Raw genomic sequence first — 26,631 nt, 5'->3', positions numbered from 1 at the left:
AAAGGTACTGGTCAGTGTGAAGATGTCAAAATGACTGTTGCGAATTATCCCATTAAAACTTAATAAATGTCAAAATGAAAATATTTAGTTTTTTTTCTCAATCTAAACATTTATTTTTGAATTAATAGAACATAAAGCGTAACGCCAGCTTCTAGCTTTGGCTGTGTGTAGAACAAACCTGATGGTGTGAACTCCCAGAAAGCTTAAAGCCAACCAAACACATCCAAACTTTTCTGCTGAATTAGTAGTGAATTAATAAAAAACTGTAACAGGCTCACGAATGTTAACAGAGCGAAAATAGTCACAGCTCGCCGTCTTTAACAGTCTCCTCGTTCCTCCAGACCACGTGTTGATCATAATTATTGATCGTCAGGTATAATCAGGAGCTTTGTTTGAACGCTTCAGTGTTTCACAAAGCCTCGATTTTCGCTTTGTCCAGCACTATATTAGACTTTGATCTAATAACATATATTTAGAATAGACACATTCGTAAAAGGAGAACCTTGGGTCCATGGACCTATAACAAAGGAAACGCCCCCATCAGTCGCGGCCTATCACATGAAAGGAGTGCTTTACGTAGATTTACGTATTCTGAGCAGCCTCGCGCCTGCGTAGTATCCGCTCGGTTGTTGTCGGGTTTCTTGTTTCGGCGGCACGCGGAGGAGCCGACAGCATGTCGCGGGTGTATATCGGAAGGTTGAGCTACAGAGCCAGGGAAAAGGACGTGGAGAGGTTCTTTAAAGGCTACGGGAAGATACTCGAGGTCGACTTGAAAAACGGGTAACGCTGAGGCTTTCCGTGAATCGTCTGTGTTCGTTGTTGAAGCTGGCGGGCCGCGCACGGCCTTCTTGAATGCTAAGCGTGACAGGCCTGCTAGTGCTAGTGCTAGTGCTAGTGCTAGTGCTAATGCTAATCTGCGCCAAATCTCTCCTTTCCCGCTGATGTGATTTTCCTTTTCCAAACTTCCTCTCAATTTCGCCTGAGTGTTTCTTTTTGTCGATGTAAAACTAAAGTTGATGTTTGCGGGTTTTAGTGTTTATTGTTTGTGTTAATATCTACCATTAGCGCCAGCGAGCTAATATTAGACGTGGCAAAGTCAAAGGCGGCGGTGTGTATTAAAAACGAACGGTCTGCTGCAGCTGCAGCCTCACTCACACCCGAGTTTGAAACTCAACGTGAAACTGCAGAGAAAACAGGTTCTAATGTTCTCGTGCTTTACAAATCTTTGTTATACTGACCAGATTAACCTGAAGTGCTGCTAAATGCAAAGGCTGCAGCCGGCCTTTGTTTATTTTAATATTAATACTGATTACTTAGTAGAACTTGATTACTTGGTCTGTAGTCTATAATCAAACTATAAAGAATACCCACTGATGGCTGAAACATGTAATTTGTAATAAGAGAAGACAAAGATGATGTGCGTTTTTCACATTTGAGGAAGTAAAATGGTGCAGACTGTCGCTGTGTGGCGTTCCAGTACCGAGTTAAAGGGATTTTGGGGTATTTATATCATTAGTTTAAAAAAAAAAAAAAAAATGCAACGGCAGCTATTTATCCCAAAGATTGGGAACATTTTTGTTACAACAGCCAAAAATTCTAAGCATAAGACACAAGAAAATGGGCTTAGTAAAGTAGAATAGCTCAATAAAATATAAATTCAATTAATATAACGCAGTTTAATTAAAATAATATTGTCTACTAAGGTAAAAACAGTACAAAAAAGCAAGGAGCTAGACAAAAGTAACCAACTAAAAATCAATAGAAATAATAGTTATTACACAATAAATTATGAATTAAAATAATTCAAAATACAGAGTAGTAATTGAAAAAACAAAATAGCATTAATTAAAAAAGAAAACAAATTAATAAAGGAAGCAAAAGTTGGGTAAAATTTTAAATGAAGTGCAATATAATAAAAAATTGAATAAACAAAAACAAGAAAATAAAAAATAGAAAAGCAAAAATGCAAAGTAAAATTTAAGTAAAAACAAGTCAAAAAATTAACAATTATATTTTGAATTACAGTAAATGTAAGTAATCCATTTATTGACATTAGTCCTTTCTTCCTCATTGCTCATTTTTATCTGCAGGTATGGGTTTGTTGAATTTGATGACCCCCGTGATGCTGATGATGCAGTGTATGACCTAAACGGCAAAGAGCTGTGTGGAGAGAGGGTCATTGTGGAGCACACCAGGGGACCCCGTCGTGATGGAGGCTATGGTGGTGGAGGTGGCGGCGGCGGTGGTGGACGTAGTAAGTGTCCAGCTGTGTGTTGCCCATGTTTCACATGAATGTAATTTATGAGAGAGCTCATTTATTGCAGGAATTCTTAAATTTCATTGGGGCAAAATGGGTCCTTGGTGGCTAATGTGCATTCGGTTTATGTCACAGTTTCATGATGGGAACTGCAGAGATTGTCTGACCGATGGTTTAGATGGTTCTTAGAGCTGGGAGGAGTCTTTGATGCTGACACGTTTTCTGTTATTTTACTATGGTTTACTGTTTCGTCTGAGTTGCAACCCCTGGCGGCAGCACCTTTCTTTCTGTGATGAAAGATATACCGCACTTCTGCTGTACATTGATGTCAAAAATAAACAATCGTACATAAGCTATAACCGCTAATTGTTGCATTATAACAGTCTGATCCAGCTTTGTGAATCAGGACTTAACTTGTATCTGATCCAGATGTTCAGTAGGTGCATGGAGGGGAATGATTCCTGCTAAGAAGCTGACCTCATTTTCTTTCTTTTTGGTCTTTGGGCCACTTTCCTGGTGTTGTTTGATTAGCGTTCACTGTTCCCACCTCCTAAAACCTTTCAGGTTTCCAGTATCGTTGTGGCCTACGGGTGGGTCTCAGTTTCTGGATAGAGCAGTAATTTGGTTTTGAATGGCCTTGCTACAGCACAGCTCCTCTCTCTAAAAAGAACAGCGAACATAATGTCATTAAACCTGTGTGCACCAGAGCCACCAATGACTCCAAATATCTTGGGTTTCCATGTGATGGATTTGAAACTAATAATACATGTGAATATGTGATGATGGGGAATTGGCTTACTAATTAAAACAAGCATAGATGTATTGATTGAACATTGTAGAATAACTATTTGACTGTCAAATATCTTGTAATCTATTGATGTCTTATTCCATTTTTATTTCATTTAAAGTGATTGTCAATTTAAAGGTAAAGATTTAACAAAGAACCTCAATGTTTTAATTGAAAGAGTCCTTTGCTGACTGCCTGCCCCTATTGCTGGCCATGGTGTCCCCCCTTTCCAAGAGTGTGGTTTGACCATTCTGGGCCCCTGGGCAGACCAAAAAAGGGAGCCATTGTGAATGAAGACCGCTTTTCCCATTAGGCCCAGGCCGGGTGGTGAGGATGCCATGGGGTTAGGAACAGATGTGGGTTCAGCTCTTATAGGTGCCTGAAAAAAGAACATGTTTTATAACAGTGTAATGTTTTTAGATAGGATAGCTTAGAAACTTTAGTTCACCGTAAGTACTTCCTCCATCAGTTATTAATTTGATTCTTATTCCTTTTTCTTGTTTCTTATTTAATTAGGCTTATTGAACATCTACCAAATTTTTTTATATCTGTAGTTTTCTTGTTGGCTTAAAATTTTGAATAAAGACTTCTAGAAAGAAATAATTAGGCTCTTTTTTTTTTTTTTTTTTTTTTTTAGGATTTAATAGCTTTTTTTCTTTTGTAAGTCTTTTTGCTTTTTCCCTATTTTGTTTCCTTTTCCCGAGAGATTATTGATACATTTGAATAGTGTGTAGCTTGGAGTTTAGTATGAGTGCACCATCTCAATTGCTTTCCAGTCCTCATTGTTGCTTCTGTTTCCTTGTTACCCTGAAAGGTGGATATGGACGCTGGGGAGGAAGAGACAGATATGGTCCACCTATAAGGACTGATTATCGGCTTATTGTTGAGAATCTTTCCAGTCGCTGTAGCTGGCAGGACTTGAAGGTAAGGTTTGGTTTGATTTCTCCTACCTTGTATACAACCTTATGTGAAGGAAGTAATTGCGGTAACAGGTAAATGAGTAAATGTAAATGCGTTTCAGGTGAGATTTCACTTTGCTTTTTTGGGTGTATGCTGAGTGAACAGTTGCCACACACCTGACCTCAGCTTATCTAAAAGGGTCCAGAGTTGATGCTGCTGATGTCTGATCATCTCTGTGCTTTTCTTGGCAGGACTACATGAGGCAGGCGGGGGAGGTGACTTACGCTGACACCCATAAGGGCCGGAAGAATGAGGGGGTGATCGAGTTCAGGCTCTACTCCGACATGAAGAGAGCTCTGGAGAAGCTTGACGGCACAGAGGTGAACGGCAGAAAGATCCGGCTCATCGAGGACCGTCCCGGTGCCCGGCGCCGCCGCTCGTATTCTCGCAGTCGCAGCCGTTCCAGGTAAAATAATAAGACAAACCGCACTTCGACTGCAGCGCTGTCACATTTAAGTCACCGCAGCAGGTCTGTAATTGGTGGATATTTTCTCAGGTCCCGCTCCAGGAGCCGCAGGTCTCGCAAGAGCCGCAGCCGCAGTGAGAGCAGCAGTCGCAGCCGCTCCCGCTCCAGGTAAGAAGATCTTTGTTTGTTTTCAGGGACTGAATGATGGTTGGCCTTGAGGTGACTGTTGTTTGGTTCTGTGTGACTAAAGGGATAGGCTCCAGCACTAGAAGAAAATGGATGGATGCCTTCAAATGATTTTGTCCTCACTTACAAAATTCCAATTTAGATATTGAGTGTGTGCAGTGAGCGATATACATGTCTTTATAAATATGTAAAAGGAGACCTGTTATGCTCATTCACAGGTTTCATACTCGACTCTACCAGAGTTTCTTTTTATGATTCAGAGTTTGCAAATGACCCTCATCTATCTACTTCAGTGGAGCCCACTATGAGAGAAAGCGATATCGTGATATGGTAATCTCAGTCACACAGCACTGACTGTGAGCACAGAAGCCGCCTCTGAATGCTATTCAAACCAAAGGGAGAGGGGCTACAAAGGCTCGTTACAGAGAGGATGAACTTATGGGCCCCACTAAAGAACATAGTAGAAAAAGCTGCCTGAAAATGAGTGTTTAGGCTCATGGGTGTTAATTTTACATAAGTTAATATCCATTAAGTTAAACTTTGGCTGTGTTTAATATCAGCATCCGTCACTGTAACTGTGCATATATGACAGAAAATTAGGAAATGCATTATAGGTCTCCTTTTAACAATAAAAAAAAAAAAAATTACATTTACCCCGTGATGTTTGTCATTGGTTTGTAGAGTCTTGCTCAGTGGTTGATCCTTAGTCATTAACACGTTGTTAGCCATGAGCACATCCTGGATAATTCTCCTTTCTGATTCTTAGAACTACACATTTTATTCAGTATGATCTCATCATGCCTGAGCGTCATTTTGCTGTAGACTCTATAGGGCCAGGAGTCTTTCTGCAAACACGAGTATCCGCCTGTAGTGGCATTTTGAAAAGAATGCAGGCATCGGGCAAATGAGCCTTCGCTTTTTATCCTCCTGCGCAAAATAAAGTGGAAGGATGTTGTCGTCCATCCGTCCGGGCGACTGTCAGGTTTTACCTTTCTGGTCTGTTGACTCCAAAAACACAAGCAGTTGAGCCATGAAATCTGGCATATGTGTTCTTTACTCATCAGAGATGTGCAACACATTATTCAAATTCCTGGATGTTTAGTACCCTTTGTACACTTTAGCTGTATTTATCTGAAGTGGAGAGTAAACAACATGGAGGATTTCAGGCTATTTCTATGATAATATATGCTAATGATGATCAGCTTCTTTCTTGGGCCTGATTGGCTTAGCCTAATTATGTGATTGTGCTGTGATTGGATAGTTGTTATACGTCCATCTGTTTTTGTGCTTTTTGTAACATTGTTTTCTGTAAATGAGATTTAGCTGGATGAATCTAAGTTGGGCTGAACAGTGAATAAAGACTGTTGTGCGTTTTGTCTTTTTGTCCACAGAGCGGCTTCTCGCTCCCACAGCCGATCTCGTAGCAAGAAGAATAAGGGCAAGAGCAAGAAGGAGGAGGAGGAGCGCAGCAGCAGTGCTCAGAAGAACAAGGACCGCAGTCGGAGTCGCAGCCCCAAGAGTAAAAAGAGCAAGAAAGAGGGGAAGAAGAGCAAGAAGGAGGATTCCAGGTCCCGGTCTCGCTCTGCCTCTCGCTCTAGGTCTCGTTCTGCATCTGGAGAAAAGGATCACTCCAGGAAATCTGTCTCAAAAGGCCGCGAGGAGCCCAAGACCGACGACGAGGGCGGCGAGCCCGAGAGAGGCTCTCGCTCTCGTTCTCAGTCTCCTGAGGAGTCCAAATCCAGAGCCAGGTCTAAATCAAAGTCCAAATCCCGTTCTCCATCACCTGCCAAGGCCCGCTCCCGTTCCCGATCCGCCTCCCGATCAGAGTCCCGCTCTAAATCCCGCTCCCGTTCTCGTTCCCGTTCTCGCTCCTAGTTCAGATTTTGGACTGTTTGTCACAAGCCCTGCTCCCAGTGTCTCCCCTCCCCCTTTATTTACATTCCCCGTGCCCGACAACACTATCCTGTTTTTTGATAAGTAGCTGTAGAATACCAGGCGCTCATGCTCGATGTCTCATGCACATGCTACTCCATTTCATTTGACTTTTCCAACATACTTTTTCATTAGAGGTGTTTGTAAAATAACAACAGGGTGCAATCTCAGTTTTATAAGTTTAAACGAAGGTATGGTGTTTGTCTTAGCCTTTTTTAATCAAATGTAGACGCATACTGTTTTTGTCGAAATGCTGGGTGGGAACACCTCCCCCACTTGTGTGAAATCCTTGTAATCTTTGTTTCACATTAAAAAAAAAAATGCCTGAACTTTCTGTTGGACTCATGTTTATGTTGGTAATAAAGTCACTGACTGCAGCAGGTTGGTTTGTGTATTTATTGCATATGTAGGAGTAATGGAGCAAGCGTTGGGGGGGGGATCACCTGGTGTTACTCTGCAGTGATGATGGATTGGTCAGTTTCTTAACTTCCCCACAACCACCTCTGCAAATGACTACAAGTTCACATTTATACAACAGTGACATGTTTAAATACTGTTTCACCCAGGACCCACCCATCCTCTTATTCGGTTCAGGATTGTGGGTGAAGGGCAGGGTACACCCTGGACAGGTTGCCAGTCTGTAGGAGGGCTAACACCAATCACCAATAACCTAACCCCAGTGACTGTATGTCTTTGGACTGTACATGCAGACTCCACACAGAAAGGCCCGGGCCAAGGTGGAATCAAGCCCAGACCTAGCTGTGTGGCAACAGTGCTAACCACTACACCACTGTGCTGCCTACTAGAACCACTTTAAAAAATACATTTGAAATTGAAGTCTTGGGCCACTCAGACTTAGGAAGGTTCAGTGACCCAGAAATATCTGCATGGCACCTTAATAAGAGCTTGGCTGGACACTCGGGAAAGGAGACTTAATGTTTCCTTTATTACCTCCTTTAGGAGAGAATCCACCGGACCATCCTAGCAAGGCAGCATCAGAGAAATGACTCAGATCATGTAAATTTTAACAGCTTTCCATTTCCTGTCTGAACCTTCAATAACAGCTCACCTGTGAGTTTAACAGCTTATTGAGGTACTGTTTTATTTTGAACATGTAAATATAAATTAAACAAAAATACATTGTAAACAAGAAAAAAAAAACAAAGTATATGACTTTATCCCATTAACAATCCTGGATTTTTTTTTTGGCAAAATGTTTTGGGCCCTAGTATTAAAGGGTTAAATACTATTTATGACTGAAATGTAGGACGGTTTGTACTTATCTGATCCATCATAGTTTTAACACAGCAGAACCACATCTGCTGTGTTACTAAGGTGCCCTGTGTGTATATATTCAGATTCTGACATTTTCCTTTGAGGATGAAGAAAATTTTAAAATTTAAATGAAAATTAGGAAAAAGTATGCAGGAGGTTTTTTTTTTTCTTCCATGTTGTGGACTATTTGCAGCCTAAGACTGGTCATTTCTTTTGAGTCATTAAACCCAAAGTCCAATTTTGGATAAATAAGTAAAGAACACAAAGCAGTCGACTCTTCATTCGAGGCTGCAGAAACAACAAAAACCCAAAAACGAGAGCCGTGAATTTTGCTACACGTGCAACCTGCGCCTGAGGTGACAGCTACATCTCTTTATGGAAATACAGTCCTTTAATGTGCACTTAGTATAAAACACTTTAATTCATACAAACAGTCATTGAGGAAAAGTACAGTCAACAAAAACATGTCTCAAATTACTCATCTACATCCTGCAGCTCAGTCCTCTGTGTTAACTCAGGAGTAACTTCCTCTTCAGTCCTCGTCCTCGACGTAGCAGAGCGCGGCTCCTCTTCGGCTCCCTGCATGCAGGTCAGTAAACAAAGCAGACACATACGAGTCACGCTAGCTAACGTCAGTCATCGTCGTCTTCTTCAGAGGAAGAGCGCATCACGCCTCTGCTGTCGTCTCTGTAACACCGTGCCAGCAGGCGCAGCTGCTCCAGGGCCTCCTGGTAGTCGGCCATTTCGGGCCCCTGGGAGAGGAAGCTGGGGGCCACGCGGCGGATGTCGAAAGCACTGGCACCGCGATGCAGGTCAGATAGCCAGGGGTCGAGTGCGGGACCCGACTGGAGGGAAGTCATGACGGGTACGGAGGAGACGACAGGGGCTGGAGCTGCAGAGAAACCATTCATTCATGAAAATCTATAATAATAATAGTTTTGTGTTACGCAGAGAAATCCTTAACAACAAACGTGGAAACAGAAATACACTCACTGCCAGGCGGGGGCGGCTGGCTCTGCAGGAAGCCCTGAGCACTGAGGGATTGGCTGAATATCTGAGGGAAAGGTGGCGCCAGCTTACTGGGAATAGAAACCAGCTGCAGGGCCCTGAGAGAGTGACGACGAGAGGATGGAAGAGGGAAAAGCATTCGTTCAACCCCAAGAAACACAAGCACATACATAAGTCACAGCGTGTGTGTGTCAGCGTAGAGACTCACAGAGGAGCTGAAGGAAAGAAGGATCTGACGTAGGAAGCCAAGACGTCCTCGCCACTGTGGAGGCCGTGCAGAGGAGTGGGCAGTTTAGTCCCTGGAGCTAACGAGCTGGTGGAAAGAAGCTTTAATTAAAAGGTTTTAAAGTCTGTGCATACATGTTTCTACAAGCCATTTATTCAAATGCAGGCAACAATGTATCCCAAAGCCATTTTTATAGCCATTTATTTTCTGCAAGAATATTTTACAAATATTAAATTTATTCACACAATTCTGACCTGATGAGTTTCTGGCCTTCAAAGCCTTTGAGTGTCACCCACTGGCCGTAGCATCGGCCATCGCTCGCTTCGGAGCACCCTGACAGCGGTCTCCATGGCAGCGTGTCGGCGTACGCGCTCAGGGCGGCAGGCAGAGAGGAGCCATGTGACATGGGAAAAGGGACGGCACCATAAGCAGCCACAACCTGCGATTTAAATAACACCGGTTACCATAAGCTCAGGGATCTCCACAGATACATACACACAGATGCAGCATCTGAGATGCCTGAGATGTATCTCTGCTGCTGCTATTCACTCAGGGCTTATAAAGCACCAGATTTTAATGTTGCGCTTCCACTGAAAGAAATGCAAAAACATTTCTTGTGCATTCAATGATCTGATGCGCCATCTCCTAACAAAGCTGTGAGTCTACTGAGAGTCCTTCCAACCTTCTTCCCTGACACAGCCAGGTCATCTGCCAACTGCCACATGGGGACGCTGTTGTTCCTCATCCTGTAAGGCGCAGTGAGGGCATCCAGCGCCAAAGCCAGGACAGAGCTGGAGTGGTACCACAGTGAAGGCTGACACAGAGGAAAGATGGATATTAAAAAGATCTCATTAAAAATGATGAGTTGACCAAAGGACACAACAACAGTGCAGGAACCGGCCTCACATCATAACTGAGGTGGGGGAACGCTGTGGGAGAGGAGGGTCGTCTGCCCAGTCCACCTCGCAGGGTCAAAGGGCAGAACAAAGAACTGTGATCGGCCATGTGTACCATCCCTAAAGTGCAGTTTAACAGGCGGTAGAGGTCCTTCACTGGAGTCTGTTGGAACAGAGGCAACTTTTATAATAGAGAAGCCCCTTTATAGAAAAGGTCAAACAGACACAGAGACACTCACTGAATCTGGGTGACTGACAGGTAACAACCCCCAGGTTAGGATGCCTCTCCCACCGTAAGAGTCGCGAAGCAGCTCAGTGACCTTCGACCCCAGGCCTGCAAAGCCATCAGACAAGTCACACAGCACCTGGAAGCCCTGCAAGGAAAAGAGGATTGAGGAAGAATCGAGGGAAAAGATGACAGAGCCGAAATGGATAAAATGATGCGTGAGTAGACTTTGAGAAGCATCTTTAAGGTTTTTCAGTACAAATAAATGTTTAGACTTGTAGAGGAGAGTGAAACGGCAGAGTCACCTGAAGGTAATCGCACTCCTCCACAAAGAAGTGCAGCCTGTCCTCCAGCTCCTCGAGCACCGACCCCTGAAGGAGACACTCTCCCTGGCCGAAAGCCTCCAGACGGTGAGCCTCCCTGAACACCCAAAAAACAAATCTAAATCTGTGTCGGCACTCAGGTTAAATACCTCGTAACTGTAGGTCCGGGCTCAGATTTGTGTATTTTCAAATTTAATTTAGGAAATAATCCAATAATTTGGGAACCTAACTGATTTATAAAACCGGATCGTCTTGGCTTTTATATTCGGGTTTTATTAATCTGTTTAATAAAATATAGGAAACCTGACAGTTTGGAGATGTTAAACTATACAGTAAACTTGTATACTGCAGTTATATGGTAACACCTAAGTACTAGGGTTTAATCCCGGGATCCGGGATTCCCGGGAAATGCGATCAGAACCATTTCCCGTTTCCCGGGAAACGTTAGACGGGAAACCGGGAAAAAAGTCGCGCGCGTCGATTTGACTTTCAGAAAGAAAAGAAAGCTTCAGAATGTTAAATTTAAGGAAATATTGAGAGAAGGGTTCGTTTAATGCGAAAAGCATTACTCTTCATTTCAGGCACGTTCAGCCTCCGTTTAAGGCTTCAGCCTTCATCTCAAGCGTTTTAATAGAGGTATTACACAGTTGTACTTTTTTCCTCTTTAATTTGTTGAAATCGTTGGCAATGTGTTTACCCTAAGGTATTTTGTATTATATAATTTTATATTATATATTGTTATATTGCATTATATAGCCTATAAAATATGCCTGCCCTGAACAATAAAGAAATATCTGTTTAACTTCGAGTGTTTCTTTTCCTCATTTGCAGCCGCTTACTAACAATCATGAATTAGGATACGGGCCTAATGTGTGAAGAAATTATCATGAAATAGATTGCTTTAACATATTTCGCTTTTTAAATGGAGTTGAGTAAAATGTATATTTTTTAGGCTATAAGGATTGGCCAGTTTTTCAATAGACGATTCACAGCGAACCTACTTTAACCCTCAGACACGGTGTTATAAATTTGTTGTTGCCAAAATGGTAATGACCAAGTCGTAGTGCATTACTCAAGGCCCTGTGTTATGCCATATTATAGTGTAGTACGGTAGTTAACTTTTCAATGACTATTACAGCGTTCCACTGGTGGAGATATAGCGCAACAGATGTCGCCACGACAGCGTGGCTGAGCCTTTATCAATGCTGTGGAGATGAACCGTATTGTTTTGCACCAGCAGTTGTAAAATATCTTGGTATAATTCCATGTACAATGGAGGAATATTCGAATTATATTTGTTAAGGGAGTGTTGAGGAACGATACAACACCGCATAGCTCGAGCACTCGAATGCAGAGATGTAGGTTTTATTGCATTAATCAAGCCGACGTTACCCCCTACTGGGCATAACAGGACATAGCTGGAAAGCTACCTCTACAATATCACAATAGGTTAAGGCCGACACAGGCTACAGAAGGCCTAATTAAAATAAAAAAATAAATAAACTTTTTCCCGGGATTCCCGGGAAATGGCTCGTCATTTCCCGGGATTTGATTCATGTCATTTTCGGGAAAAATATTAAACCCTACTAAGTACACATTTTCTGCTGTGACTCACTGACCCACAGAAATCCTGACTGTGAGTGAAGGCTGACATCTACTGGTGAAATGCAGAAATGCGGGTGGAGGGCTGAAGCTTTAACTGATGTTTAAAGTGGTTAAGCGGTCGTGATTGAGTTCCCTGTTTTAATGGATTTAGGCTATAAAATATTACAGCTGTTTATCTGTTTGTGTGTCTGTAGTCCTGGTGTGACGTGAGATCCGGTCCACGCAGTTTTTATGTTGAAATCAAAGTTACGACTCCCTCCTAACTCATTTAGAGCAGAGATCAGCAGGAGGTGCTGCCAAGCTTCACAGTGGTAAGATCTGCTTCTTGGACAACTGTGGAATAACTAACACTTCAGGTAATGTTAGTTCTGCCTTACCCGTCATGGTTGTACTGGTGGATGACGGAGATGGTGCGAGGGTGCAGATGGATCCTGAGGAAGTCAGACCACACCTTCACGCTGCCCTCCAGCCTGTAGTTCTTTTGTACTCTAGCCAGGTGGCTGTTCACTGTATCCACGCTCAGTGACCCTGCTGGAGGGAGAGATTGTTTTTTTAAGTTGTTGTGCTGATTTTGGTGCATGCACTTGTGTTTCACGCAGGTTTGGTTCAGAGGTTTTCTTACCGGAGCACTGAGGCTGGGAACTGGAGGGAAAATCTGCCTCTGCGAGGATCTCCCCTTTCTAGACACAGAGATCACAGTCAGAACGGGAGGCTCAGCTCTACTTACTTCTAGTGATTTTTACAGAGATGTTGAGAAAGCATTATCACTGAACCGCACACAGACCGACTCTTTAAAGCGGTCCAGAGGACGGTTTGTTAACTGGTCCCGGGATCCAGACGCAGTAATGCGATTTGTTTCCAGAGTAAATATCAATATCAAGGTGCAGTATCACTTCATCTGTCAGACATCTTATATCTTCTTTGTCTTTATTGTATCTTTGTTTATCATTTATCCTTTTGCTTGTATATTCTTGTATATTTCTGACTGTATTTCTGCTTGTGTGACTTTAATGTAAAAAGTGCTACTGGAACTTTAATTTCCCTGACAGAACCCTCCCAAAGAGATTAATAAAGTTTAATCTAATCTCTAATCTAAATCCCTTTGTGTCAGCTCACATCCAACTTATCCAGGTCTTCAAGGAAGGAGTTCTTTGCAGGAGGACTTTCTTTGTGCATCATGATGCTTCCTTCCCTGCCAAATTAGAAACATTTTTAGTTTGTCTAAAAGACTAAATATATATACTAAATATGAAAACAGATTATTTTTTTTAAAAAAAGGATGTAATATAGCATTTGATTTGCCCATGAAGACTTAAACAGATTGTATGTGTTACGGTGTTGGGACCAGAAAAAAAACAAACAGTTAAACAGGCAGAAATGCAAAGAGAGCCTCTCATTCACCATGTGACAGCAGACGTGTCCTTTCCTGCATCATACAAACTTCCTTCCTGTCGCAGAGTACGAAGACTTCCTGTTGGAGAGAAAGACGGTCAGAAATAACCAAAAAAACTTTATAAACAAGTGCTTTAATTTAACACCAACACAAACTAGGAAATATTTCATTCAGTTAGTGAACAGACTGAAGTAAAGCCATGAATGTTTCAGCATTTCGAAAAGAATGCGGTGGGAGACGTTACCTTTGAGATCCATAGCGATGAGTCGCGGTGTGTAGGTGACGTGGCCGCCCAGAGTCTGTCCTTCACGAAACACAACATCGCTCTGGATCTCACCGGGCGGCGTCTCTGGATCGTACGATAAAGACGCATCCTGCAAACAAAGAGAAGAACGTCTTCGTTTATCTGCCAGTGCAGAATCTCAATCTCTCTGCACTGAGATTGCCTCCGATCATAACAAGGTACCAGAAACTCAAGACAAGAGTCAATAGGAGAATAAGCTGTTTGGCATTGACAGAGAAGATTTAGCACGTTTTTCATGGGCTCAACCCACATATGCATTTTTCCTTATGACTGTGGCTCCATGTAAGGGGAACTAAACAGGCTTTCCAACAGTGTAAGATTTATTGCCAAGTTACAACAAAGAAATAATGGACCAAACACATATTTATTTACTTTTTGTGCTGACTTCAGACTGACTGCTGATAGAAGCAGCAGGATGGATTGTGAAGTGTGCAGAGCTACACCCTCTGCTCAGATTCAGCCTACTGCTGCAAAACTGATCAGACAGCGCAGTGCACATGGATAATGACGCAAAGCATACTGCAAAAGCAACCCAACAGTTTCTCAAAGCAAAAAATTTGGATATTCTTCAATGGCCAGCCTAACAGAGCATGGTTTTCAGTCACTGAAGATAAAACCTGAATGCAGAGACACCCCCACTGAAGGTGGCTGCAGGAAAGGCCTGGCAGAGCATCTCAAGGGAGGAAACTGCGTTTCATCAGGCAGTCACTGACTGCAAAGGATTTTCATCCAAGTATTAAAAACAATCCTTATTTTGTTAAATTCTAGCATTTTTTCCGCTTACTTTTAAGCCTCTGATAATGGGGCACTACGCCTGCAGGTCCTGAACAGTCAAATTTGGGCAAAACTTCAATCACATCTTGATTGTTTGAGTTGAAATGATGGGGTACAAAGCCAAAACTACAAAAATGGTGTCCTGGTCCAACAAATGATGGAGCTGACTGTCTATTAAAGGTTTGTGTGCGGTTTCTCCTGCATCTGCATCTTCATGGGAAGGTCGCCACAAGATGCTGACCTGCTAATTTAGCAGCTATAGCCACATAAATCCTGGCGGCTCGCCCTCTGTTTATGGCACGCCATGCGGGTCAGATTAATAACAACTTCACGCCCCAGTCTAACTGAGTTAAACCGAGCCAAACTGAGACTAACCCGAGCTCACTCCGCAGCTCACAGCAGGCTCACAAGTTTGACAACACATGCACAGCTAACGTTAGCGAGCTAGCCTAGCGTTAGCCTCGCATGCGCGTTCCTCACCTGTAAATTCCACCAGTGAGTTCCCACGAAGTTGGAATAATGTCCCAGCTGGAGGGTGATCACCTCCCTACAAAGGCTGCTCATCGTGACGGAAATCAACGCGAAACACAGAAAATAAAGCCCACTGCTGCGACCATGATCGGCATGTTTAGAAGTGACAACACAGAGAGGAGACAAGTTAACAGGCAACGGCTGCAGGCCATTGGCTGGCAAAGGAGTAAGGTGAAATGGGATTGGATGGACCAGTGACGTCAGAATGATAGTTTGGTTTCACCGTGCCTTAAATTCACGTGGGGGTCCAACCATACAGTACTGCAGTACAGCATGAATGTTTGTTTGTTTACTCGCTGTTTCAAACACTCAAAGTACACGCGACAAATACTTAACGTGTTTTGTGATATACAAGTTTCACTTTGTGAATGGAATTACTGAAATAAATCAACTTTTTCATGATATTCTAATTTTATGACCAGCACCTGTTTATGTACTAGTGATGGGCAAAGCGAGGCTTTGCGAAACACTGAAGCGTTCGAAGCATTTGAAACAACCAGAAACCAATCTGCACAGTGACACCTGCTGGTCAACTTGGTTATCACCACATCTTGATAATGCTGTTCAATGGAACAATGACACAGACGCGCCCTGCACAGGTCCAAACAAAGCTCCTGATTATACCTGACGATCAGTAATTATGATCAGCACATGGTCTGGAGGAACGAGGAGACTGTTAAAGACGGCGAGCTGTGACTATTTTCACTCTGTTAACATTCGTGAGCCTGTTACATTTTTTTAATTAATTAACGGCAAAACACAATAAACCACTTTATAAAATGAAAAATACTGAGAAAAATGCTAAAAGAAAAGTTTGGATGTGTTTGGTTGGCTTTAAGCTTTCTGGGAGTTGTTCTACACACAGCCAAAGCTAGAAGCTGGCGTTACGCTTTATGTTCTATTAATTCAAAAATAAATGTTTAGATTGAGAAAAAAAACTAAATATTTTCATTTTGACATTTATTAAGTTTTAATGGGATAATTCGCAACAGTCATTTTGACATCTTCACACTGACCAGTACCTTTATGAATCTGAGGAAACACGCCATCCTCCACTGAGAGACCTCTGAAACATGAAGAAACTTTCCTTATCTGCGACTTGTGTGGACGTGTATCTGTGACATGACCGTGATGTTTGACTCTGTGAGGCTTTGAACCTGCAGCCTTTCTCCTTTCTGTTTATGGGACATTTACACCAGAAACCTCAGTGGGAATAAAAAAGGAAAAGATCATTAGTCACGAGAATTAAGAAACAGATCACATAGACGCGGTTTTTCTTGATTAAAAATATTTGTTCTCAGTAAGAATCCTCCTGCTGTGCACTTTTCGGGTCACAGGTTACAGCGTCAACTTATAGACGGGTTTCGGGCGTTCAGGCTGTGTCCCCTGAAGCTGAATTCTACCGATACGCTTCAACTATAAGTTACACAAATTCATACAATTTGTTAATGAAAACCTTAAACAGCCACGTTTCGGTTTAGGCTTCTGCAGCGATCGTGGTGAGCAGCGAGACTGAGGAGGACACTGAGCGGAGGGTGGATGCAGGTCAGACTTTGGGAGGTTCCCCTGATGTCTCTGAAAATAAATAGAGGTCATTTCGGCGCGTGCAGAAACAAGTGGAGGACTGAGGGTTTGAGCCCCACAGTCAGCTGTCCCTGCGTGGGCTCAGTTCGTTGATTCGTTTTTGCACCGAAAGAAAATCTTTCTGTTTGTGACTGGATCGCCTACTTCATTCTTCACCGTCCACAGTAACAATAATCAGTGTCCGCTTGTGATAAATAAAAGCGTTGGTATCAAAAACATTCATTCAGCAATTACAAGACCCAGCCCAAAATGACAGGTTCATTAAAAAGAAGAAGAAGAAAAGACAAATGAGTCCTGGCGCCTCGGCCGCCTGGAAACAGCAGGAGTGAACCGCGCAAAATCACAGTCACGTGATGTAGGTGTTTTGAACCAGGCTTCGGAGCAGTGTTTCGAAACACCTGTCGCACCTGCGACACAGTGTCCAGACTTCTGTGTGGAGCTTCCCAGCCCTAGTATTTATTGTTTATAAGTTGAGGTTTTGTAAGACACAAGCTTGTGTTGTCATTACTTCATTGTCTTTACTGTTTCGCTCCTTTTTCTAAGAATCCTGCGCTGAAACGCAAACTCAGAAGTGGAGAGCTTGCTAGCGAAGACGTTAAGGTCTAAACTTGATTAGCGCCCTTGGAGAGCGGAGTGAGGTATAGAAATGTTGACTGTACATCTTATGACCGATGCTATTTGTTTTACCTGAGGAAAAATGTCATTTCATTTGTTTGTATGAGTTAAATTGCACAACCACAAGATTAAAGGTAGTGTGCGTTTGTGAAAGTTTAATTTGTTTATTTAAAGGAAATGTGATTCAGTTGTTAATACTGATTATTTGGTTGTATTTTGAGTTGTGATTAATATTGGAATATAATAAGAATTACGTGTGAAACGACATGGAGGCACTCTGTTTTTGTTCTGTAGTTTTCACGGTGTAACACTGTCTGGTGTATGGTGCTCGCCAAAAGAGAAGAAATAAACGACACCCTCTGAAACTCTACACGTCTGGTTCATACATCCAAGGGACCGCTACAGTGTGGTTTCAACATATTATGACAGTAAAAATTAAAGTTAAATCTTGTCTCTTGATTTACGGTGATTAAATGTTTCTACTATGGAGATAAACCATTTTGGATTTCATGGTCTGGTACTGTTGCCATTTAGCAGTTTTTTCCACTGTCATTTGAACGACTTTTTTTTTTTATTGTACTTTAATTAAAAATCATGCTAGTAATATTTTATTTTATTTCTTTTAAACTATATCTGTTAGTAGGACATGTCAGAACATCCACTACCGAGCACCCGCAAAGCCACCACTTTTGGAGGGTTACACTCGCGCGCAAGCACGAACATGCAGGAGCAGTGTGGAGGGGTGACGGTGAGGGGATGATCAGACTTTCTTTCTACTCAGGTTTGAAACAGTGAATCCAAACTCCTCGGTCTGACTTTGTCAGCTGATCACATGGCTGACGGCCCATGCTTTAACGTGGAAAAATAATGTGGTGAACACAGGTATTCAAATCGCTAAGAAACTGAGTGCTGTGCTTCTCATCACACAAGCTTACACAGAATATGTTGAAGATCCCGATAGAGAGAAATCCACAAAATTTACAGGCAGAGAAAGGAACCCTGATGTGTTGGCAACAGAGGGAAACTTCCAGACAAAGAATTACATTTGAAACACATCACAGCACTGAAGTTGTATTCACTACATTTTAAAAACCTACTTTAATTTAAAAAAAAATGACACTGGTAGTGGATATTTTATTTCATGTACATTAAATTAGATCTGTTAGTAGGATGTAAGGACGCATTCAGCCGTCCGCTGCAGAATCTGCTGCGTATAAGGCTCCTAGTTGGCTAGAGTGAAACACACTGAATAAAAACCCATTCAGCTGATGCTTTGGGTAAAAAAGGATTTTTGTAATAGATTAGGAAACATATACTAGCATCAGACTTTGTTACTAGCTATGTAACGCCACCATCCATATACTACTGTTATTAGAGACTGTTAAAATCAAACTGCTGATCTCTCCAGGTGAAATCTGCCTTTGACTCGGTTTATTTTGAACTGACTGTTGGATGCTGCAGGAAACATTTCCTTTGTTGACTCTGAGTCAAAAACAGCTGCAATGCTTGAAAACAGTTTTATATTTACAGTATTTAGTTTCAAAAATTTCCCCATCTACAGGGTTCAGTGTTCCTTTGTGTCAAACATCCAGTCAGATATAATTAATCTGTAATCCAACAATCAGTGACCGCTGTGGGTCACAGTGTTTGTCTCCACATCACAGATGTTTGCATTAAGCACAAACCATTTTACTCCTATACCTTCAACAAGTCAAATACTCCGGAAAAAGTCACAAACATGCATTTGTTTAGGTTTCCAATTCATTTTTATTTGGTGACAAACCAATTGAGATGCAACAACCCAAATTACCCAAACAACCCTTCTTTGGAGAAAGATTCAGAATCAACTTATGGTGCACAGTGCAAGATTTTAAAAACTGTCCTGTTGTCCGAGCAAAACTGCAAGGCAAAGACCCTGCAGCATCAAAACCCCGACAACCGGACAGCCCCCTATGAGCAAGCACCAGGCGACAGTGGGGAGGAAAAACTCCCTTGTAACAGGAAGAAACCTCCGGCAGATCCAGGCTCAGGGAGGGGCAGCCATCTGCCGCGACTGAAGCACTAATTTACTTTAAAATAATTGAAACTTTTGAAAAGAGGGTTGTGACTTCAGATTATGTAGAGCTTTTTAAATTTGGTAGCTTGACAAAGCAGAGCTGGGACTTAGCCCTACTTAATTTTCAAGAGGATTATTCTCTTGTTTCATTCACTTTCACTGCTGGTAGTGCAGCAAGTGAATGCCTTCCTCAAACAACCAAATATGGAAGCGCAGGTCCTCCTGAAACCTCTGCCCTGTCTGTTGTGTTGATGGGAGGATGTGGATCCATTCGTTTCATCTTCTTGGCTGTGAGACTTTGCTGATTTATTCTCACAGACTTCAGGACCTTTAGTGCTCCTTTTGAAAATTCTCCACATCTTCTTTGGCTCCTCTGCTTTTTTAAACTGCGCTTTTAGTGCAGTCGCAACAAGAGTCACGAAAGACAGATCAGCCTTTGTCATCATATCCTGAAGTTTGTATTTGGATCCACAAATTTGTTTCAGGTTCTTGTATATGATTTTGTGCAGTTTTTTAACATCTTGTGGTACGGTGTAACTCTGGTCTTTCATAAACCAGTCCTTTACACCAGTTATTATCGGTACCAAATCGATGTTTCCAACTGATGTCTGGGTTTTCTTTGCAATGTAGCCGACTAACTTTGCAAGAAACAAGGTGAGAAAGTTGTCAAACTCAAGTAGCAGAGTTTGGCTCTCTGCGCTCTCAGCGCCGGTCACGGCGCTATTCTCTGCACTGGTCTCTGTGCTGGGCTCTGCGCTGGTCTCTGCGCTATTCTCTACCTTGGGCTCGGCACTATTCTCTGCGCTGGGCTCTGCGCTGGTCTCTGTGCTGGGCTCTGTGCTGGTCTCTGCGCTGGTCTCTGCGCTGGTCTCTGAGCTGGTCTCTGTGCTGGTCTCTGCGCTGGTCTCTGTGCTGGTCCCTGAGCTGGTCTCTGCGCTGGGCTCTGAGCTGGTCTCTGAGCTGGTCTCTGTGCTGGTCTCTGCAGATTCTTGTAGAAGACTGTCATCTTCATCCAGTTTTGGTAAGTTCAGCATTATGTCATAGATATTCATATTCTTAGCTGGATGTTGCGGAGAAAGGGGCTTTTTGCACATTTTTACGATGTTGATGATGTTATTATTCATTTCCATCGTGAGTGAATGTGATTTCACAGAATGTGACCCTGTGCGATAACTCATGACTAAGTTGACTCTCTTTGCGACCTCAGTTGAAAGTAAAGATCGGAGTCTGGCTGAGTCATAGGACGGTATTTGGACAACAGCCAGGAGCTGATAAAAACAGTCATCCAGGATGTCTCCAAAGCAGGCCTCAACATCATCTTCTGTCACCCTGCAGTACCTGCACCAACTCAGCAGAGAGTCACTTATTATCCTTAAAAAAGAAAAAGAGAATTTAGTCAGGACTAAAGTCTCACACACACACACACACACACACACACACACACACACACACACACACACACACACACACACACAAACTTAGGGGCTTCATTAAATGACTGATTTCAAACATGATGGAAAATATTCTGAGAGGGGGGGGGGGGGGGGGGGGGGGGGCGCCGGCGGGGATGCTCGCCCAGGGCGCCAAACAGGCTAGGACCGCCACATAATGTGTGTATATGGTGAGAACTGATGACTTCAAACTCATGACTTACTTTTCTGATAAAGCCTCTACATAGCTGGCACAGGGCACTTCAGTATCTTCAAAATTGAGTGCTAGCAGGTCTAGATGACTCTGCCTGCTTTTCCTTGGTTTAGCTGATATCTAGAAAGAAAAGACAATCAGGTGTTAGTGAGGAGGCAAGTTTTACACATCAACACAAAGTCCCATCATGATGGGACTTTGAAATCACAAAAGCTGTCTGCATCCAAACAACAGATAAAAGATGCAACTTGAAGCATTAAGACTGCACGAGAGAAAGTCACAATTCAATGTTACATATTAACGTGTGGAAAATATATTTTTATAATGTCCTCAAAGCATGACAGAACTCTTCATTACAAATAATTAAAGTGTTTGATTTTCATCTTCTCTGAAACTATGTGTGACTTGTTGTGAGTGCTTAACAAATTTATTAGACCAGGATTTGTGCCACAGCTGCCCTGCAACTAACAGTATTGGTAAGTACTGAATCATTTTAATGCAAAAGTATAGTTAGTTATCCATGAATATACAAATTTGCTGTTTTACCAAAAAAAAAAAGCATAAAAATGGCAAAGCATGTGATCGTGGTTTGATTAAGATGCCACATTACAGTTACTGACTTGTATTCTTGAACAGAAAAATTCAGTTTAGTGGTTGAATGTTCTGCTCGATTGATTTCTGACTTCTCAGAAAGCAGGAATTCAGTTTGCCTCATAAGTAAGAATATCAATTTTAGTTTTAAGCAAGTTTTTGACAGATTTTAACATTTTTGTGTTTTGTTGTTTTTATGACAGATGGTCTAATAAATGTGCTAAGCACTGTATGTGATAAGATTGTTTCCCCTACCTGGCTCATTTTTACACAACTGGGAGTTTTGTCAGTGAATTCACTCTGCAGTTTTGTGCAATTTGGCGCTTTTTCCCAAGTTTTCCAAAGGTTTCTCTCTCCGTTAATTTCTCACCGTGAAGCTGTAAACATGTGAGACTTGATCCACAAACAGTAATGTAGTTAAGAAAAAAGATCACAGGTAAGCAGCTTTGGGAGCCCGAGTCTGTGTCCGGTCCCGGCTCCCCCTCTTTGTCTGGTTCACTGGGGGACAGCGTCTGCTAATCTGGATCTCACCTGATCCACGTGTCGTTTCAGGGTTTGACCATTTCCAAGGGTGACAGTGTATGACACAGGACCCGATGAGCTCAAGGTAGCAGCTGGGATCCACTTTGGACCATAAGAGTAGTTTCTAATGAACACCTTGACTCCTGGTGTAAAACTTCTCAGTCTCTTCTTTGTGTCTTTGTGTCATGACTCTCTTTCTGTTTCAGTTATTTTTGCTGCACGTTGGTTTTCACATCAGGCATGAGCAGGTCAAAAGCTGATCTGAGTCAACGAGACATCATCAATGCGGCTGGTGACAAGCCTGTCTTCGCATGTGGTGTGATGCAATAACTGAACAATGAGGAAAAACATTTCACCTAAGAATGGCCCTGCATATTCCACATGGATTCTTGACCACGGTGATTCTGGACATTCCCGGGGGTGTAATGGTGCAGTGGGTGGTGACTTGTGGTGTTTTTGACACTCGTCGCATGACTGTACCTCTCTTTCAATTTCTCATCCATCCCCGGCCACCATACATATGACCTTGCCAGGCGTTTCATCTTTGACATGCCTGAGTGAGTCTGGTGCATAAGTTTCAGTATTTTGTCTCTGCCTTTGGTGGGGATAATTACTTTAGCTCCCCAGAGCACACATCCATCCCTTACACTCAGTTCCATTTTCCTTTGTTGATATGGTTTGAAGCGAGTATCAGTCTGTGCCGGCCAGCCCTTGACGGTGTAGTCGTGAACTTGGGACAGGATGATGTCCTTAGCTGTCCAGCGTTTGATTTGTGTGGTGTCAACAAGCGTGTCATCCAGTACATGCATCATTAAGACTTGTTCTGTCATCTCTTTTTCAGGGGCTGTGTCCGGTACAGGCAATCTGCTAAGCGCATCTGCATTTGCATGGTGTTTTCCAGGCTTGTACACAATGAGGTACTCATAGGCGCTCAGTGTCACAGCACAACCTGATAACGCTGATGTCGAGTCAAACTGCTGGCCATCGCACATCCCTGTGAAGCTGGCTGCACTGCATTCTCTAACTGCACTGTGCTGAGGAGAAGGATAAATAATTTTGTTGTGTTTAAAAATTGTATGGATGGACAGTAGAGAAATCACTGACATAAATGTTTATTAGAAATAAAGCAGTAAAAAGGACAGAACACAGGTGGCTCTTATGAACAGCTGCAGTACCCTGTCAGGGTGTGTTACTTGATTGTAAAGGAAGACACCTGAAACACTTTAATTAAACAATTATGACATTTAAAGAATCAGAAGAAATCACATGCACATGCAGGCAAATCTTGTTCAGGGAGACAGGCCTTCCCAGCCACCTGCCTGTGCCCCCTTCCCAAGAAGAACACTGCTCTAAGCAAAACATAACAATTTTATACTTTTATTAATTCATTTACTGGAGTTTACTTTTAAACATTTGTCATTTTATTCATTGAGTAAAAATTAAACAGCCCCCACCACAGCCTGTGGAGCTGTAGTAGGTGGACAAAGCTTCACCAGGAGGCAGCAATCCATTGGCCCCAGCTAAGTCTCCATTAAAGATTAAAATATCAATATTCTGGTAAGTGATCGGAAATTTGTCAGATATTGAAAAGGTCCAAGACAACTGGACCCAAAGGGCTGATACTGGCAAGATGTTAATCGCATCATTTAGGTCCCGGATTAACAAATGTAGAAATTGAACATGAAATGGCTACACAGTGCTTACAAAAGCAGATTCATCTAAAGCATTCTGTTGATAAATCAACACACACTGAACTGTGTAACCACTTACCTCTATTTATCCATGACAAGACTCATATCTGATCAGACAGGTAGACTGGTAGGACAGCAAAGTAGTTGATAAGGTCCATCTCAACCACTGGCAGTGTAAAGTATAAGTGTAAATCCAAAGTTATTCGGTTTACAGTTCAGAAGCAGTCGATACACACAGCCTAAAAAAAAAACAATACAATGTTTTGGATTTTTTTTTCTGAAAAAACAAACAACAAAAACCTGAAAGTATTATTTGAAATAGTTCCTGATTAAATTTCAGTCAATCTAGGAATTGATTAATGGCCTGACATTTCTAATATATATAATGTACCTCGAAATCAAAATAATTTAGCAAACATAAACAGAATATTTGACATCTTACTTCTGTAGAAATTAAAGTATGAATTTACTGAATGGTCAGACGTTTTATAAATGAATTTAAAGATACAATTCAGCAAAGTGTAATTCAGACAGAAACTAATTTTATGGGATGTTGTGACATTTTTACAGAAATTTTACAGGAAAGAAAGATTTTCTCAGTGAAAATGTGAGTTTAAATGCCTGCTAAATGTGATGAATATCCTCTATAGTGAGTGTGTATGTGCTCGGAGCTTACAGCGTGTTCTTTGCCGTGCTGCGCTCTTATTTTGAAAGGTCATGTTTACGTTCGCCATGCAAATTCTCTGCTGGTTTCCGGGTTGGCTCTGCGCGCGGATAACGTTGTGTGGTAGAAGATGTAGAAAACAACGTGGTATTTATTAGTGAGGCTACACACAGCCAAAGCTAGAAGCTGGCATGGCGTTAGGCTTTATGTTCTCCTGGAAACAGCAGGAGTGAACCACGCAAACGCCTCGCTTAGCCACGGTCACGTGATGTAGGTGTTTTCAACCAGGTTTCGAAGCAGTGTTTCGAAACACCTGCGCTTCGGAAGCTCGACACAGTGTCGAGACTTCTGCGTCGAGCTTCCCATCCCTAATATGTACCAGTGCTGACTAACACACAGAAATGCTGCACGTTGTGGTTAATGTCACAAGAATGTCTGAATGAACTTGTGAGGAACATGACGCTGCTTTATTGACTGAGCAAACCAGCAACACATCTTCATCATTGTCATGCATATTATTACAATATTGGCTCATAGTCTTTAGAAAGCAACTGTTAATTATGGAACTCCAACAAGACATAATTCACCTGGCTTATATTAGTGCTGCCACCTTGTGGTGATAACAGTTTTATACTGTGTTGTATTTGCTTCAGAAGTCAGATGTTGGAGCTGGGAGTGAAGTCACTCCCAAGTTCCACTAGTAACGTCGGGAAAGCAAAGAAAACGGGATTTGTATTTGCTTCTTGGAAAGGTAGAGACATTCATGCGTCACTGCACCTAAAAATGCCACGGCACCATGTTCAGCTCTGTGTGTGGCCTATTTATCAGGTCACAAATACACAACAGTGGCAGCACGGTTTACAAGTTTCACAGTCTCACTGCTGTTTACGTGTACTGCCAACATCTTGGATTGCGAAGCTGGGGTTGGTGGGACTGCTCTGACTTTTGAGTTGGACGTGAAGGAGCATTCTAGTAATTACTGATTTTTACTTGAAGCACATTGAATTTATATGCAGTGAAATATTTTACAATTCAAAAATATAAATTCCTTTTAATTTAATTAAGATAAAGACAGAAAGGACTACTTTGTTCTCCCGGTGCCATTTAAAGGCCTTTCTGAGCACGTTAGTGTGCAAGCCTTGTAGAATATGTTCACACAGAGTAAGATATGAATCATGCATATAATGCAAGATCTTTCATTCTGAATGCACGAAGGCTCCGAGGTTAACACCGCTGCTGTTATTTGGCAGATGTGGGAGCTGATTTTACACTAGTGCTGCCTTCAAGGGCCAACTCGCAGTAGTAATTCTGAAGATCAGGAGTTTCTCTTTCTGGTTAATGGATAAAAAAAAAAGAATGACATAAATTTTCGTTTATAGAAAACTTTCCCCATAATGCTTTGTGTTAATTTACAGCTGAAATAAAAATCTTTCAGAGAAAAATTAAAATATCCATTCTCCCTCTCTCATTTGAAGTGACAGTTATTTATATTTCTTAACCAGGTTTTAATTTTTATTTTTTAAACAATTGAGTTTCAGTGAGTTTCCTGAGTGGATTTGCTTGACTTATTTTCATTTTCTTCATTATAATAGCATAGAGCAGTGGTTCCCAAAGTGTGGGCCGCGGCCGCCTGGTGGGCCGCGAAGGTGCTGCAGCGGGGCATTTAAGTGGACCACGGCACTCTGACACACTGACATAGAGGATCATAATCAGGAGCAAAACTTTAGATCAGAGTAGATATTATAATACATATAAATTTATTTTATGAGCCACGACCGTTTTAGCTCCTGTTTTTCTTTTAGTGGTGTATTTTATTTTTATTAGTTAACTAAGAAGTTTTCCTGGTTTAACTTTCAAATTGTAGTTTACTGTTACTATAACCTTGATAACCTGATAACTAAAAAAAAAAAAAAAAATTTACTGATGACATATTATTTGATTTGTGGGAAAATGAAACCTTGTTGTTGTTGTTGTTGTTATTGTTGTTGTCGTTTTAACATATTCAAAGCAAAGCAGCCTAAATAAATAAACCAGATGACTTTGAAACTATTATGCTATCGTCTCCTTCTTGTTTTCAGCACCTTCGTCCCATCGAAATGTAACATTTTTAAATCACCTGTTGGACTGTAAACGATGGCTGTAAATGTACATCAGAGATAAGAGGAGATTCTCAGC

General features: G+C 41.9%; 2 protein-coding genes across 5 annotated transcripts; one reads left to right on the top strand and one right to left on the bottom strand.

Moving 5' to 3' along the window:
* The first annotated feature begins 608 nt into the window (after nt 1–608).
* srsf4 (serine and arginine rich splicing factor 4) lies at nt 609–6,905 on the top strand. 4 transcript variants are annotated; one of them, XM_030740529.1, is made up of 7 exons: nt 609–780; nt 2,091–2,254; nt 3,859–3,968; nt 4,196–4,410; nt 4,501–4,578; nt 5,988–6,195; nt 6,304–6,905. In XM_030740529.1, the coding sequence occupies exons 1-7, from the start codon at nt 674–676 to the stop codon at nt 6,469–6,471; spliced, it is 1,050 nt and encodes a 349-aa protein (XP_030596389.1). In that variant the 5' UTR covers nt 609–673; the 3' UTR covers nt 6,472–6,905. The 4 variants fall into 4 exon arrangements, with proteins under 4 accessions (XP_030596389.1, XP_030596388.1, XP_030596390.1 ...); XM_030740528.1 differs by having other exon boundaries at nt 5,988–6,905; XM_030740530.1 differs by lacking the exons at nt 609–780; nt 2,091–2,254 and adding an exon at nt 2,261–3,419 and having other exon boundaries at nt 5,988–6,905.
* A 996-nt stretch (nt 6,906–7,901) lies between these two features.
* msto1 (misato mitochondrial distribution and morphology regulator 1) lies at nt 7,902–15,216 on the bottom strand. The gene is made up of 14 exons (XM_030740527.1): nt 15,039–15,216; nt 13,725–13,854; nt 13,489–13,558; nt 13,204–13,279; nt 12,710–12,767; nt 12,465–12,618; nt 10,465–10,579; nt 10,173–10,307; nt 9,944–10,096; nt 9,720–9,851; nt 9,292–9,476; nt 9,020–9,124; nt 8,797–8,909; nt 7,902–8,695 (listed from the first exon to the last, which is right to left on the bottom strand). Exons 1-14 carry the CDS (start codon nt 15,120–15,122, stop codon nt 8,436–8,438), a joined length of 1,770 nt encoding a protein of 589 aa, XP_030596387.1. The 5' UTR covers nt 15,123–15,216; the 3' UTR covers nt 7,902–8,435.
* Between the last annotated feature and the right edge of the window lie 11,415 nt (nt 15,217–26,631).

This window comes from Archocentrus centrarchus, chromosome 11 (genome assembly GCF_007364275.1).
Source record: "Archocentrus centrarchus isolate MPI-CPG fArcCen1 chromosome 11, fArcCen1, whole genome shotgun sequence".
Lineage (NCBI taxonomy): Eukaryota > Metazoa > Chordata > Actinopteri > Cichliformes > Cichlidae > Archocentrus > Archocentrus centrarchus.
Note: the sequence above shows the minus strand (reverse complement) of the source record. Positions and strands in the feature narration are given on the sequence as shown.